General features: G+C 45.1%; 1 protein-coding gene across 1 annotated transcript in view; it reads left to right on the forward strand.

Annotated features, from left to right (window-relative positions):
• Positions 1-1,851: 1,851 nt before the first annotated feature.
• LOC126204084 (uncharacterized) overlaps positions 1,852-15,317 on the forward strand; it is a 33,133-nt gene continuing 19,667 nt past the window's right edge. The window contains exons 1-3 of the mRNA XM_049938503.1: positions 1,852-1,932; positions 10,101-10,322; positions 13,928-14,171. Of these exons, the coding sequence (XP_049794460.1) occupies positions 1,852-1,932; positions 10,101-10,322; positions 13,928-14,171 (547 nt within the window). The remainder of the gene's footprint in view (positions 1,933-10,100; positions 10,323-13,927; positions 14,172-15,317) is intronic.

Below are 15,317 nucleotides of genomic sequence, written 5' to 3' on the forward strand. Positions count from 1 at the left end.
TGGATTTAAAAAAAACAAGAATGAAGCTGGATAGCCACTGTGAATAAATGTTAACGTATAAAATAATAGTGATCTGCATTTATTTTTACGTTAATTGAATGCCAAAGATGGCAAGTTAACCAGTAAATGAATACAGTAAAAGTATAAACTCCTGGTGGTCTCAATTTAACTTTAATTTAGAGCTGGCCATCATTAATGGCTGAAATCCACTTAACTAAACAAATCAAATATATATAACTATTTTATGTAGAAACATAGAACATGTAAACATCAAAATATTATAAGACGTAAAAGCAAACAGTGTCCAATGTTTTTGACAAACAGAGACATATTTGTATAAATTTTATATTTTATTTTATTTATATAAATGATATGCCCTCTAGTATTACGGGTAACTCTAAAATATTTCGGTTTACTGATGACACTAGCTCGGTAGTAAAGGATGTTATGTGCAACATGGGCTCGGTTTCAAATAGTGCAGTTCATGACCTAAGTTCATGGCTTGTAGAAAACAAACTAACGCTAAATCACAGTATGACTCAGTTTTTACAACTTCTAACACACAATTCAACAAAACATGACGTTTTAATTTCACAGACTGGCATATTATTAGTGAAACTGAACAGTTCAAATTTCTAGCTGTTCAGATAGATAGTAAGCTGTCGTGGGAAGCCAACGTTCAGGATCTTGTTCAAAGCTGCCACTTTTACTGTTCTAACGGTATCTGAAGTGAGTGATCGTTCGACACGAAAATTAGTCTACTTTGCTTATTTTCATTCGTTTATGCCGTACTGTATTTTATTCTGGGGTAACTCTTCCCATTCAAAAATGATATTTTTGGCTCAGAAACGGGCAGTTCGGGCAACAAGTGGTGTAAGTGCACGAACCTCTTGTCGACCCCTGTTCACGAGTCTGGGTATTTTGACATTGGCTTCTCAATATATATATATATATATTCCTCACTGTCATTTCTTGTTAACAATTAGCTTATTCCCAAGAATAAGCAGCTTTCACTCAGTTAATACTTGGCAGAAATCAAACCTGCATTTGGATCGGACTTCCTTAACTCTGATTCAGAAAGGTGTGCAATATACTGCTGCATACATTTTCAATAAGCTAGCACTCGAATTTAAAAATCTTAGCAGTAATCCATGCATTTTCAAATCGAAAAAGAGTTTCCTAATAGCTCACTCCTTCTATTCTGTCGAGGAGTTCCTCGAAAAATTAAGTTGATTCTTATTGTATTGATGATTGCGTTTACCTAAACTTACGGACTGACTTTTTCGGATTCATAACATTTTATTTTTATCTGTTATTACTTTTATGTTGTAATTTCATGTACTGACACGTTCCATGACGTTGGAGATTTGCTCCTCAATTTGGTCCTAAGGAACTTGACGTGTAAATAAATCAATAAACAAAGACACCATTTGATAATAAAAACAAGAAATATTACAGGAATGTAAAACATGTACTCAGAACATAGTAAAAATGCAAACCGTTATTAAAAGACATACCGAAATCACTTTATTTTTTGTTCGTGGGCACTACAACTGTTTTGAAAGAACTGACGTTACTTTTTGACAGGGGTGCACTAAATTTCACAGGAAGACCACTGTATTTTGAACAGGGGAAACACTGTATTTTGAATTGGGGAGGAACTGTAATCTGAGAATGGGCTTTGACTCATGACACTGTACTGCTGACTTTGAGGTAGAAGTTCATACATGAATTCAAGTCTGTGTGGAGCTTCTGCACTACCGTAAGAGCGCATGCTGCTTTGCAGTGATGCATGTATGGCAGTTGCTCAACTGCAGATGAGGCTGATGTATTGCATGGTACCAGAACACGATGCTTCTGTTTGTGGTTGTAGCTGGTGCGGGTGTGGTGGTTGCTCGGCCGCAGGTGGAGCTGGTGCCCCTTCTGGTGCAAGTACACTGTCTTGACGCTACTGTTTGTGGCTGTGACTGCTGTAGACGCCTAATGGGTTGCTGCCCATGATAGGGCGTCGGGGGGAGCAGTGAGACTTGCCCATGTGAGGTACCATCTGACTTGCAGATTGTCTCGTCTTGTGCACGTCTCTCCCCCTACAGTCCGCAGAGTCGATCTCCTACGTGGCGTTTGGTCTTGACCGGCCGGTTTGACGACCTCCCGTAGGAGCCTGCTTCTTCACACAAGGTCCGCAACATACGCCGTGCGGCCATCACCATTGCTGTTAAGCGGTCCCATGGGGCCTCTCGAAGGCTGCTCCTAGGCTGCCTCCTCCACCTTTGCTTTCTTTTAAGCCTGGACTCAGCTTCCTGTTGGCGGCGGCATGCCATCGGGCCCCGCCGTTGCCTCTCCACACAGTGGTGGACCCTTCGCTACTCTCTTGTGTCCTGGCGGCGCCTACCGGCGGCGCGACAGTTATCTGCACAAACGGAATATCGAATCTTAATCTACAGCTTATGACTAATGCTAGAAAATCTTCTTTATATTTACATAAATGACATTTGCAATTGAAAAATGAACTCTGATTGTGAATTAAGAGCAAAATTACTTACAATAAAGACAAATGACGTAAATTTCGACATTAAATATCGTTCCTAGATTATCAATTTTAAAAATCTTTAGCAAAAATCATAAAAAAATGTTAAAATTCTTATAATGTTCCTGTCACAATTCTTGAAAATGATCGGTTGAATATTTTTTTGCAACATGACTTTCACACAGGTTAGTGTTAGTGTTGCTTAGTGTTTTTAGTACTCGGTTGGTAAGCATGCAAGTGGATAGATAGTATGCGCTTTACTGGTTTAGTAGTGTATGCATTCTATTATCCACACAGATACAATTAGTTGAAATTATTAAGATGCCCTATTTAACTCCATTTTATTGACGTCAGCCTCCCATTTCGAGGAGGGTGCTGCACTCGATGTCCCCAATCGGTTGTCGCCGTCATCTGTTTTCCATTATCGCCTCTTTTTCTTCTGTAGCTTTTGGTATTTTACTTTTGTACGTTTAATGGTATTTTACTGTTGAACGACCAGACCATTAACAGCAGAAGACACGCTCTTTTTTAATCATGAAACCACTACGACAAAGTATTACTTGAATTTCTCCGCACAATACACCTTTTCAGTTTGCATCTTCGATAAACGTTCTCCGGTCTCACCTTATGATCGTCCTGTGTTCTTTCAATAACTTCCGCTTACGCGCAATACGTCAGCCCCTCTACAGACAACCCAAAATATCACTCTCATACCTGCGATGAGCCGTCCTTCATCTACATAAAATCATCTTCTTTGTTGGCCTAATAGGGAGAAAGAACCAGAATAATAAACAGCTCGCACTGACTTGAAGGGAAATTGAGTGAGTACTTGCATGTCTTCTGATTGGTGCTGGACAATTCTTGTACGTGGGAACGAGTATACGACAGCAAGATGAATACGGGAAAACGGCGAGATGGAAGCACCGTGAACCGGCGATATAATCTTTATTTTTCATTGAGGCAACATTCTACTGTATGTCTATTGAGATAATAGTGGTCCACGCGTGTTGACAGCTGTCTTTCATGCTTTCTTGGAAAAAAAAGGAACCATCTGCCTCTAAACATACTTGCATCTGCGTTAAAGGATGACAGAGAGCGGATGGAGTGATCGGTTGAGATGCAGTTGCAATGAGGTAGGATTTAATGATAGACTGATAATGCGTTATAGAGAGAGAGGAACATTTTGTTGCAGGTCATTTGACCATTTTTTTCTGTTGTTCTGTCGGGATGCACCAGTTGTGTGACATAACCTGCTTTCGACTCACATACAACTGTGTGTTCTTTGTGTGGCTCAGAGCACAGTCTACTTGCGATTGTTAACAGAAAACTTCTCGTCATCAGACGACTTCCATCGTGTTTCTACACATTCCTCAAGACAAACTAATATTTATGCGACGTACTCCATTCCCCTGCCGCATCTTGGGCATAAAATCGAGTCTTCAGTTTCATAACTACGTTGATTCTAAGTTAGCGACAGGTGTTTGTGAGGTATTACTATCTCCGTGTATACATCTGCTTGACAGATGCCGTGCTTATGGAGTTAGTGGTGGAACGGAATTAATTTCACATGTCAAACAATGCTGCTATGCGTTTGTCCCTTTCTTTGTAAGAGGCATTCTCCGTTACTAGCGGTCATTTTATTTAGGACGGATACGAGCTTAGTATAATTTCTGAACTGTCATCGGATGTGAATAGTGGGGAGCTATAAACCCAAAAAAAGCTATATTGTACGTGTATCACAAGGAATCGACGATTGAAGGAAGTAGTTTTTCGTATTACAGTTTAACACCATCGTAGAGAAACCGGCAAGGAGGGTTATGTCATGCGCTGGAAATATATTTCTTACATTGGGACAGTAACAGCGTTACATTCCATATGACTAATAGGTCGGAAACCGCAACCATCTAACATTATAGCGTGTTTTAAGTCCAGAACATTGTAGCCTTAGGAGTGCATGTGTTTATGTTCTCTTACCAGCGCCTTCTTGGTAATCACCCCAGACCAGAACAATACTTTAGAATCGATAGCGCAGTTGATTTACGTAAAACGCAACAAACTCCATCCGTCTGGAGCTCCATCATGCATAAAAACCACCTGTTTCTCGTTCTTAACCGCCTATTATATCATCACGACAGTTTGATATCTACTGTACACCGATAAGGGGTGCTAACCTCTTCGACATTCGCGCATCTGGAGAAATCTTGTGGTCTTAAATTGGTGCAGAGCAGCAGTTACAGCCTCGGTTTGCACTGTTCCTACACGGAACGTGGAATGTAGCGGTCTACTTCTGGTCGGATGCAGAGAGCGTTGCCCAAAGACAATGCGAGGAGATCTTTCGGTCTCTTAACTTTATCCTAAGAATGCAAGAATGCCCTCTGACTACCATCCACATAGAGAAAGATCGTAAGTTACGTACTATGATCGAAGTGCTGGAGATATGTAGATTGCTGTCTGGTATACTTCGGTGTATGTGTTCGAGAATTAACAATGAATGAACGTACTGCACAGTTATCTACTTACATTCGCGATGGTACTCACGAAGTAGTGGAGGGGGTGTTTAGCGATGATACAGAAATTGGTAAGCATGTTGCCGTGTCATTGGTCGGTGTTGAAATTACGATAAAATTGCTAAAACTGATCGCAGTATCAACTATGATGCTTATTATTACAGTACATCGACGATGTATTTTCCATCCCAACAGTCCACTGGTACGCTGTTGATTACCACATAATGATTGACTGACATCGTTTGATATTGAGAAAGAGTCTTGGTGGAGGAGGCAATACATTCCGGGGATGGCTAACACCGAAACATTGATAGTGTGCATGGCAGAAATATGAGGAATCAGTCAATCACAACAAAGCGCCATCAGCTGTCCTGTCACTGCGAATGATGAGTTTAAACGTAGAGGTCGTCAGTCACCTTTGGACAGCAGTTTGGAAACGCTCCACATTGCCTCAAAACTCTTCCAGTTTCCTTATGTTGTGACTGTCTTTTATTTCAATCACCTAGTGTGTGGGTGTGTTGTGGCATCATCAGCACCAACATGATTTACACCGTGCGACGTCTAGTTTTCTGAGGAGGCAATGGACCAAACGTGCTAATGTCAGTTTGAAATTTGACACAGACGTCGAAGTCATGGCGGAGAAAAACAAAATGTATGGCACTGTACAAAGTGTGTTACAGCAAAAATAGCGATATATCAAACAATGAAACAGGGACCCTCTCCAGCGACTTCTCGTGCAGTACAGGCGATGAAACTTTATTGCGATCTGTGCAGGCGATGTCGATCACTGGCCACCTGCTCCAATGGATAAATACCTGTATATTTAATAGGATCACTCGATGTCGGCATGTAGACAGTATTCGTTTTCGATGTATTGGAAAAAGAGAGATGTGGTGAAAATCTACTGGATGAAGTTAGCGGACCTTTTATAGTTCGTAATTTTTGTCTGTTGGATGGTACAGAATAACTACGATAGAATTACCCCAAAAAACAAAGTCACCAACGAGACAAAAGATAACGCGCCATTAAATTGATTACAGGCAAAAAAACTTGCCTTAGAATAATCATTTTATTTATTTAATCGTATGGCTAGGGCCCCCCGTTGGGCAGACAGTTCGCCGGGTGCCGGTCTTTCAATGTGACGCCACTTCGGCGACCTGCAGTCGATTAGGATGATAGGATGATGATGAGGACAGCACAACACCCAGTCCCTGGGCGGAGAAAATTCCCCGGCCCAGATGGGAATCGAACCCGGGCCCAGAGGATTCACATTGCGTCACGCTGACCAATCAGCTACCGGGGGCGGACGCAACAATCATTAACCTTCTTTAAGTAAACACTCATAGAAGTCAGAGTGCAGGTGAGAAGCGCTGCATCTTATACTTAAGGAACAATTCCAGTGAGTGGACGTCATGAAATAACTGCCTTTAGGAGTCTAAACCACTAATAAGCCACAATAATTTATAACCTCGGCTCAGCATACTTTTACTATGGGCGAGGACAATGGCGGCAACGTCATTCAGCATTACGGCTCACAACCAGAGGTCACTGATAAGCAGTTACCAGACTGTCAATAAATTCGGAGCATAATGTAACGAGAATGCTCACGATATCTAAAACAGAAGACCATAAGTATTGGCGCACTCGTAGTTGAACAACAGAGAACAGGCACGCTGAATGCGTCCTGGTGATGTTGCGGGGACGTGAAAGAATGTAAACGGAAGAGGGACGAAGGGGCGCTCATTACACCGAAGACAGGCGCCGCAAACGCAGAAACCCACTGGTAGAAGTGCTTTTCAACCAAGGCCACATTGTTGTGACGCTGCGACTGGAAAAGAGAATCTCTGAAACGGCGAAGCTGGTAGGCTGTTTGCTTACTGCTGTCGTGAGCAATTACGGAAAGTGGTTCGAAGATGGTGAAATAATGAGCAGGCCGTATGATATTGAACGACCATGTCTCATCACAGAAAATAGGGGTCAGAGTATATTACACAGTGAAAACCAGGATAGGCAGCGCTCTGTGGCAGACCTGATGACAGAGTACAATGGTGGTGCAGGTACTAGTGTTTCGGGCCACACTTCAAAAGCCTTTGTTGAACATGGAGCTCCAGATCACACGACCCATAAGTTTTTCTATGTTGATCCAAACACATCGTCATTTATGACTACATTGGGCACAACATCATTGAGTTTTCCCCGTGGATCAATAGAAAGGCGTCGCCAGAATGAATCACATTTCTTGTTACACCAGGTCGATGCTTGGGTCCTTACACGCCGTCATCCAGGCAAATTGCTGCACGAACCATGCACCGCGCCACAAATGCAGGCCACTGAGAGCAGAATTATACCGTGGGGTACATTGAGTTGGGGTTCCATGGGATCTGTGGTGGCAATCGAAGGCATCATGACAGCAGTGAACTACGTGAACATTATTGCCAACCACCTACAACGCTTCATGCTTGATGCCTCCACCTTGAGGCGTGACATTTTCCAGCAGGATAACTGTGTGTCCCCAACTAGGGGCGTGACATCTTCCAGCAGGATAACTGTCCGTGTTGCAGGGTCAGAATCATGCTACATTGGTTCGAGGGGCATTATAGTGAACTCACATTGATGGCCAGCACACACTGGAACATACATTGGGCGCCAGCTGAGTGCCCGTAAATCACCATCCCGTAATTTGCGTGAACTGCTTGGTCTGGGCGTAGACATCTAGTGCCACATACTTCTGGAATCCTGTCAAGGACTTTTAGAATTTATCCCAAGGAGAATATCTGTTGTACTGCGTTAGAAAATTGGAGCAATAAGCAATTAAACAGGTGGTCATAATGTTTTGACTCATCGTTGTACACACACTTGTTCGGTCGTGCCCAGACACAACACCGTCGGTGACAATGCTCGTGTGTTCCTCCAGCATGTCTTCCCCATACAATGACAAGCATACTGCCCTTACCCGCCCACTGCCCTCATGTGGCGTCTTTCCACTGGCGTCCACATCTGCAGCACTCTCCCCATCCGGTGCATGTGCTGGCACGTTAATTTTCTCACTCACGTGCAAAGCGCGTTCCCGTCACGGGACCCAGATCTCATCACTGCATAAAGAGACACCGAGTGTGAGTGTCGATACGGCGGTATCAAAAACGTTCAATGAAGATGTCGACAACCATACGTGTAACTTAGGGAGTGGGGATGAGGGGTACACTTAAGGATGAAAGTCAAGGCCCCTGTAATGTCATTCCTTAAACAACAACTACTAAATTCATTGTTTATTCAAAACAGGTAAGAGACAATCAACGTGTGCATCTTTTATAAAATATTACAGATATCTTGCTTCTCAAGCAAGACAGCAGATAACAATGACCAACAGACTTAAAGAGATGACCCACAGAGATTTCAAACAAATTACAGTTTGAAGCTGATTTACAGAAATGGCATATTTTTTTAAAAAAATAATTTACATTATGAAGGTGATTTACGAAAAGCATCAGTTGGTTTAGAACCCCCGAAAACCCAACCAGCACAACACGTGACTATAATTACAATTCATACTCAATAAATTTAAAACTTAAAAAAAAATACATGAAATAGACATGAAATAGGTTATGTTTATCAAACGAGCAGTGACCCCAGGCTGCCCTGGGCAAATGTGATTTAATTTAAAATACCGGAAGCAGCAGACCAGCCGTCCAAACAACACCTAAATGCCGGGGCCCAACCGGGAGTCACTTCCCATTAGACGGCACGTCACAGCTTCTGTGCACCGAAGCGGGACGTGGCGCCGCACCCACGCACCCCAACTCGCAGAAACTGGAACACAAACAGACCGCAGGAGACACAGCAAACACCAACCAAACATCAATCAATATAAGTTAAGAGATCGATAAACAATAAAATACACAAACCAATTACTGTTGAGTGAGTGCATTCAGTAAGTTCACATATATAAGGAAACTATAAGTTTTACTAATAACAGAATAACTGGTTGCAATAGAAGTGGGTGAAAATTTTTTTTTTCTTTTGCAGCAATATACCAGGGACGTCGCTTGATGGCAAAAACCCAAAATCACACGTACTCCTTCGTGCTAAACTGCTTCCTAATAGTAATCCAACCAGCGGATTTTAAAGGTAGTAGTAACTGCTGGTCTCCATAATAACTTCACATATACCAAGAAGTACATATAAATGACTAGCTTTACCAAATACAAGTTTTACTAATAACAGAATAAGTGGCTGCAATAGAAATGGGTCAAAAACACATTTTTTACACCAATATACCAGGAACGACGCTTGATGGCAATAAACCCAAAATCACACGCACGCCTTCGTACTAATCTGCCTTTTAATACTCATCCAACCAGCGGATTTTAAAGCAAATAGTAACTGCTGGTCTGCATACAATCACACAGACTCTTCCTGCTGCTCTTACTTCGACAACGCGTACATTAGAACCAACCGACCAACAAACACACTCGCTGCAACGCAAATCTTTTGAAGAAACGAAGGTACCAAAACCACTTACACGTACGATGGAGAGCGTAGTTCGAGATGGTTTCGAGGGATGGGTCTCTCCGAGAAAACAGACCCCAAAGCAATGCGACGAGCAGCGCCCGAAGTTGACATCAGAATCAGACAGGCCCACCTCAAACTCGCGACGGTCTTGCAAGGTAGACCGGCCGCGCCACCGCTGCCCGAGCCCGCGTGTTTGCTCCGTTCTCCCCTCAAGCACCTCCTAGCCCCTCGTAGCGAGTCCGACGACCAACTCCCCTGCCGCAAATACCCGCCGCCAGATCACAACAGGAGCAAAGATCGTAGTACAGCCGGGTAATCGATGGTCCTGCCAAAGAGCTGGTGTGCCAGAAAAGGTGCACCATGGCTCAGTACGTACTGGTCTTAGCAGCATTTACAAGGTATTCCTGAAAATGAGGAGAAACTTCAAAGACTGGAGAATAGCTGAATGGTTGCTCCCTGTAGTTCGGGATCTCCAAAATAGACCTGTGAGAAAATCGTTGATGGTTGGAAGCATTTGTTGGGTTCTCTGAACTGAATACAGTTCGCTTGCCTGACAGGTGGTCGACATAGGTCTCTCGAAGGCTGCCCTGGTGGTCATTGGCCTGTGGGCCCCGTCGCGGCCCAACAGGATCTACTGGGTCTACACGCGGTGGTCGCTGCTCCAGCTGGTGGTCACCATCGTGGGGCAGGTGGCCGGCCTGCAGGGACACTGGGACAACCTGCCTGTCGTCTCCACCGCCCTGTGCTTCGTGCTCACCATCACCTGCACCTTCATCAAGGTATCACTCTAACTTGTTCTGTAACAAATCAGACTGCTGACCTAGTTTATTTTCTACCTGAGGCAATGCACCATATATACCGTGTGTTTCCGCAAGAGCGTGCAAAAAAATGTAACAGGATTGAACAATTTGAGGTAGGGAACCTGGGGATGGAGAAGCCAGCTGAAGGAGATATGGAAGGAAACTTGTCTACCACTTTATCTATCATTAACGTTTTCCAGCTTATTTACAACTAACATACGTACAAGTTTACACATACTGTGCTGTTTATTTACATGTAAATTCTTTATTTCCTGCAAGGAAACATGGAGGACGAGCGTGATTTCTAGAAAGTCATTATGCAGGTTTTGTTTCTTTTACGTGTTCGTGTAGAGTTCTATCTGAGTTGATGGCTGTTCGTGAGAAGATGTGGATACAACATGAAGAAGTACCTCTTCACTTCAGTGTGGATGTCTGAAACTATCTCAGTGCTGTATTTCCATGGTCTGCGAAGTCACCTGGCCTGAATACCGCTGATTATTTGCTATGGGGATGTCTAAAGTCACTTGCTTACCGCCGACCGGTGTGGCCGAGCGGTTCTAGGAGCTTCAGTCTGGAACCTCGCGACCGCTTCGGTCTCAGGTTCGAATCCTGCCTCGGGCATGGATGTGTGTGGCATCCTTAGGTTAGTTAGGTTTAATTAGTTCTAAGTTCTAGGAGACTGATGACCTCAGATGTTAAGTCCCATAGTGCTCAAGCCATTTGAACTTGCTTACCAGACCCCAGTCGACATAGAGATGGAATTACACTCCTGGAAATGGAAAACAGAACACATTGACACCGGTGTGTCAGACCCACCATACTTGCTCCGGACACTGCGAGAGGGCTGTACAAGCAATGATCACACGCACGGCACAGCGGACACACCAGGAACCGCGGTGTTGGCCGTCGAATGGCGCTAGCTGCGCAGCATTTGTGCACCGCCGCCGTCAGTGTCAGCCAGTTTGCCGTGGCATACGGAGCTCCATCGCAGTCTTTAACACTGGTAGCATGCCGCGACAGCGTGGACGTGAACCGTATGTGCAGTTGACGGACTTTGGGTGAGGGCGTATAGTGGGCATGCGGGAGGCCGGGTGGACGTACCGCCGAATTGCTCAACACGTGGGGCGTGAGGTCTCCACAGTACATCGATGTTGTCGCCAGTGGTCGGCGGAAGGTGCACGTGCCCGTCGACCTGGGACCGGACCGCAGCGACGCACGGATGCACGCCAAGACCGTAGGATCCTACGCAGTGCCGTAGGGGACCGCACCGCCACTTCCCAGCAAATTAGGGACACTGTTGCTCCTGGGGTATCGGCGAGGACCATTCGCAACCGTCTCCATGAAGCTGGGCTACGGTCCCGCACACCGTTAGGCCGTCTTCCTCTCACGCCCCAACATCGTGCAGCCCGCCTCCAGTGGTGTCGCGACAGGCGTGAATGGAGGGACGAATGGAGTCGTGTCGTCTTCAGCGATGAGAGTCGCTTCTGCCTTGGTGCCAATGATGGTCGTATGCGTGTTTGGCGCCGTGCAGGTGAGCGCCACAATCAGGACTGCATACGACCGAGGCACACAGGGCCAACACCCGGCATCATGGTGTGGGGAGCGATCTCCTACACTGGCCGTACACCACTGGTGATCGTCGAGGGGACACTGAATAGTGCACGGTACATCCAAACCGTCATCGAACCCATCGTTCTACCATTCCTAGACCGGCAAGGGAACTTGCTGTTCCAACAGGACAATGCACGTCCGCATGTATCCCGTGCCACCCAACGTGCTCTAGAAGGTGTAAGTCAACTACCCTGGCCAGCAAGATCTCCGGATCTGTCCCCCATTGAGCATGTTTAGGACTGGATGAAGCGTCGTCTCACGCGGTCTGCACGTCCAGCACGAACGCTGGTCCAACTGAGGCGCCAGGTGGAAATGGCATGGCAAGCCGTTCCACAGGACTACATCCAGCATCTCTACGATCGTCTCCATGGGAGAATAGCAGCCTGCATTGCTGCGAAAGGTGGATATACACTGTACTAGTGCCGACATTGTGCATGCTCTGTTGCCTGTGTCTATGTGCCTGTGGTTCTGTCAGTGTGATCATGTGATGTATCTGACCCCAGGAATGTGTCAATAAAGTTTCCCCTTCCTGGGACAATGAATTCACGGTGTTCTTATTTCAATTTCCAGGAGTGTAGTTGCCAGAAATGTAGCTGCCTGTGACGTGATTCGAAACATACCAGGCATATTTTTGCATTAAGGTTGATGGCCGTCAGTTTCAGCACGTTTTATAAGATACAGTTCATATGGCATTGGGTCAATGATGGTATTTTGCAGTTAACTGTAACTAATATAAATAAAAATGTGCACAGTAATGTGGTTTCATCCTTATTATCTCCTTACGATGGCTTCTCCCACCCCAGGTTCCCTGCCTCAAATTGTTCAGTGGAAGATGCTCTACGTACTGTTAAACTTTTGCACGCTCTTAAGGAACCCTCTTTTTACATAAAGAGAATACCGCATTAGCAAAAACCTCATGTTTGTTTACTTAAAATCGTAAAACTCTGGAAGTTTTTCACCGATCTATTCGAAATTTTGAAACAATATTGCACTCGAGTACAAACATGTTCTTATATAGCTATTTTTAATATATGTACAATAGAAATAAATTTGTAACATTTAAAGGTGAAAGGTTTTTGACCGATTTACTTTAGATTTTTACGTGTTACTGTGAGAAACGTTTGGACACATGTAGGTTAGAGCGTAAAAATATAACAACCTTGTTAACAAACAGGAAAGTTGTTTTTATGGCTTATCGCATGGCTTATCAAATTATGATTAGAACAATACTACAGAATCTGAATCTGCAATAACAATAAATAAGGCTCAGTATGAGAGAGAGTGGTCAAGAAGAGATGCACAGAGGGGTGGGAGGAAATAGGCATAGAAAGCGGAAAGGGGGAGATGGCAGAGAGGTGAGGAGCTGAAAAAAGAGGGGTAGGATGGATATAGAAACGGGAGACAGAGAGAGAGAGAGAGAGAGAGAGAGAGGGCAGGAGGAGACAGAGAGACGGGGAGGAGGGGATTTTTTCAGAAGGGGGAGGAGGTGATGGACAAAGAAAGGGAGGAGGAAAAGATGGGCAGAGAGTGGGGGGAGGAAAAGATGGACGGAGAGAGAGGGGAAGGAGACAATGGACAGCGGAAGAAAGAGGGAAGGAGGAGGAGAGCAACAAAGAGAAGGAGAGGAGGAGGAGATGGATAGGAGGGAGATTAGGACGTATATTCCCGTACGTATGAGAAACGTGTGCTTTCTTTTTTCTTTCTTTTCCATTTGATCCGACTCACCCACAGCAAGGCTTGGCTGGGAGCAGCTAGTCAAGTGGCTTGAACTGGATATGGTACATCTGAAGAAACTTGTGAACTCTTTTGCTCACCGAACTGAAGCACGTCAGTGGGTATGTTACATTGCAGCAGCTTGATGTAAACTGGCGGTGATAATTTTTTTGGTCAGAGGGCTTGCAGTCTAAAATATAAAATAGGGAGATGACACGCATGTGAGTGGCCAGTAACTTAATTGTTCCGACGTTTCACAGGCGGTCATCTTCGTGACACAGCGGCCTCGGGTGGACGCTCTGATGGCGCACCTGGAGTACAACATGGCCATGTTTTGCTCGTTCATGCCGCGCGTCAAGGACGCCATATTGCGCAGCTGCAGACTGCGCGTGCTGTTCATGTTCACGTCGTTCATGGGCATCGGTGGCATCACGCTGCTCTCCTTCTACACGGGGCCCATCGTGCAGAACTTCAAGGACGCCAAGCTTCTCGCCGATGGGGCAAGTAAGTCTCTACCCCTTGGGCGAAAAAGCGCTGCTTGATAATCAATTTGGGACATTTTTCTCATCCAACGCCGCCTTACAGCTCCACAGGATGTCCCAGTAGGAATGGTCAGTATTTACGGATATGACAGGAACGTTCATTCGGAGCAAAAGAGTCTAGTAAACAAGGGCTCCAAAATGTATACTTCAAGAACTGTGAGCATTTCCTCATTCTCGACACGGTGAAACGTATTGCGTCTGCTGCAAGCTCTTTGCTTTCTTTATTTTTGGAGGAGGCAGTATGGAGCAGCACAAGAAAAAAATGTCTAGTAAAATTGGGCTCTGAAAAGCACACCGTAAGTGCTATAAGCACTTGTTCAGAGGGAGAGGGGGGAGAGAGAGAGGGGGGAGAGAGAGAGAGAGAGAGAGAGAGAGAGAGAGAGAGAGAGAGAGAGAGAGAGAGACTGATTTCCCTAAATCGCTTCAGGCAAATGCCGGGATCGTTCCTTTGAAAGGGCACGGCCGACTTCCTTCCTCATCCTTCCCTGATCCGATGGGACCGATGACCTCGCTGTTTGGCCCTCTCCCCAAATCACATCACCAAAAACATACGTTTTTCGTATTAGGTGCATTGTACTGCCACGTACTCCATATCAGTGACCTCAATAGTCATTAGACATCGTGAGGGAGCAGAATGGGGCGCTCCGCGGAACTGACACTTCGAACGTGGGCAGGCGATTGGGTGTCACTTGTGTCATACGTCTGTACGCGAGATTTCCACACTCCAAAACACCCCTAGGTCCACAGTTTCCGATGTGACAGTAAAGTGGAAACGTGAAGGTACTCGTACAGCACAAAAGCGTACAGGCTGATCTCGTTTGTTGACTGACAGAGACCGCCGACAGTTGAAGAGGGTCGTAGTGTGTAATAAGCAGACATCTATCCAGACCATCAAACAGGAATTCCAAACTGGATCGAGATCCACTGAAAGAACTACGACAGTTAGGCGAGAAAACTTGGCGGCTGTTCATAAGCTACACATCACGCCGGTAAATGCCTAACGACGCCTCGCTTGGTGTAGGGAGCATAAACATTGGACGATTGAACAGTGGAAAAACGTTGTGTGGAGTGACGAATCACGGTACACAATGTAGCGATCCGATGGCAG

Source organism: Schistocerca nitens, chromosome 9 (assembly GCF_023898315.1).
Source record: "Schistocerca nitens isolate TAMUIC-IGC-003100 chromosome 9, iqSchNite1.1, whole genome shotgun sequence".
In the NCBI taxonomy this organism is placed as follows: Eukaryota; Metazoa; Arthropoda; class Insecta; order Orthoptera; family Acrididae; genus Schistocerca; species Schistocerca nitens.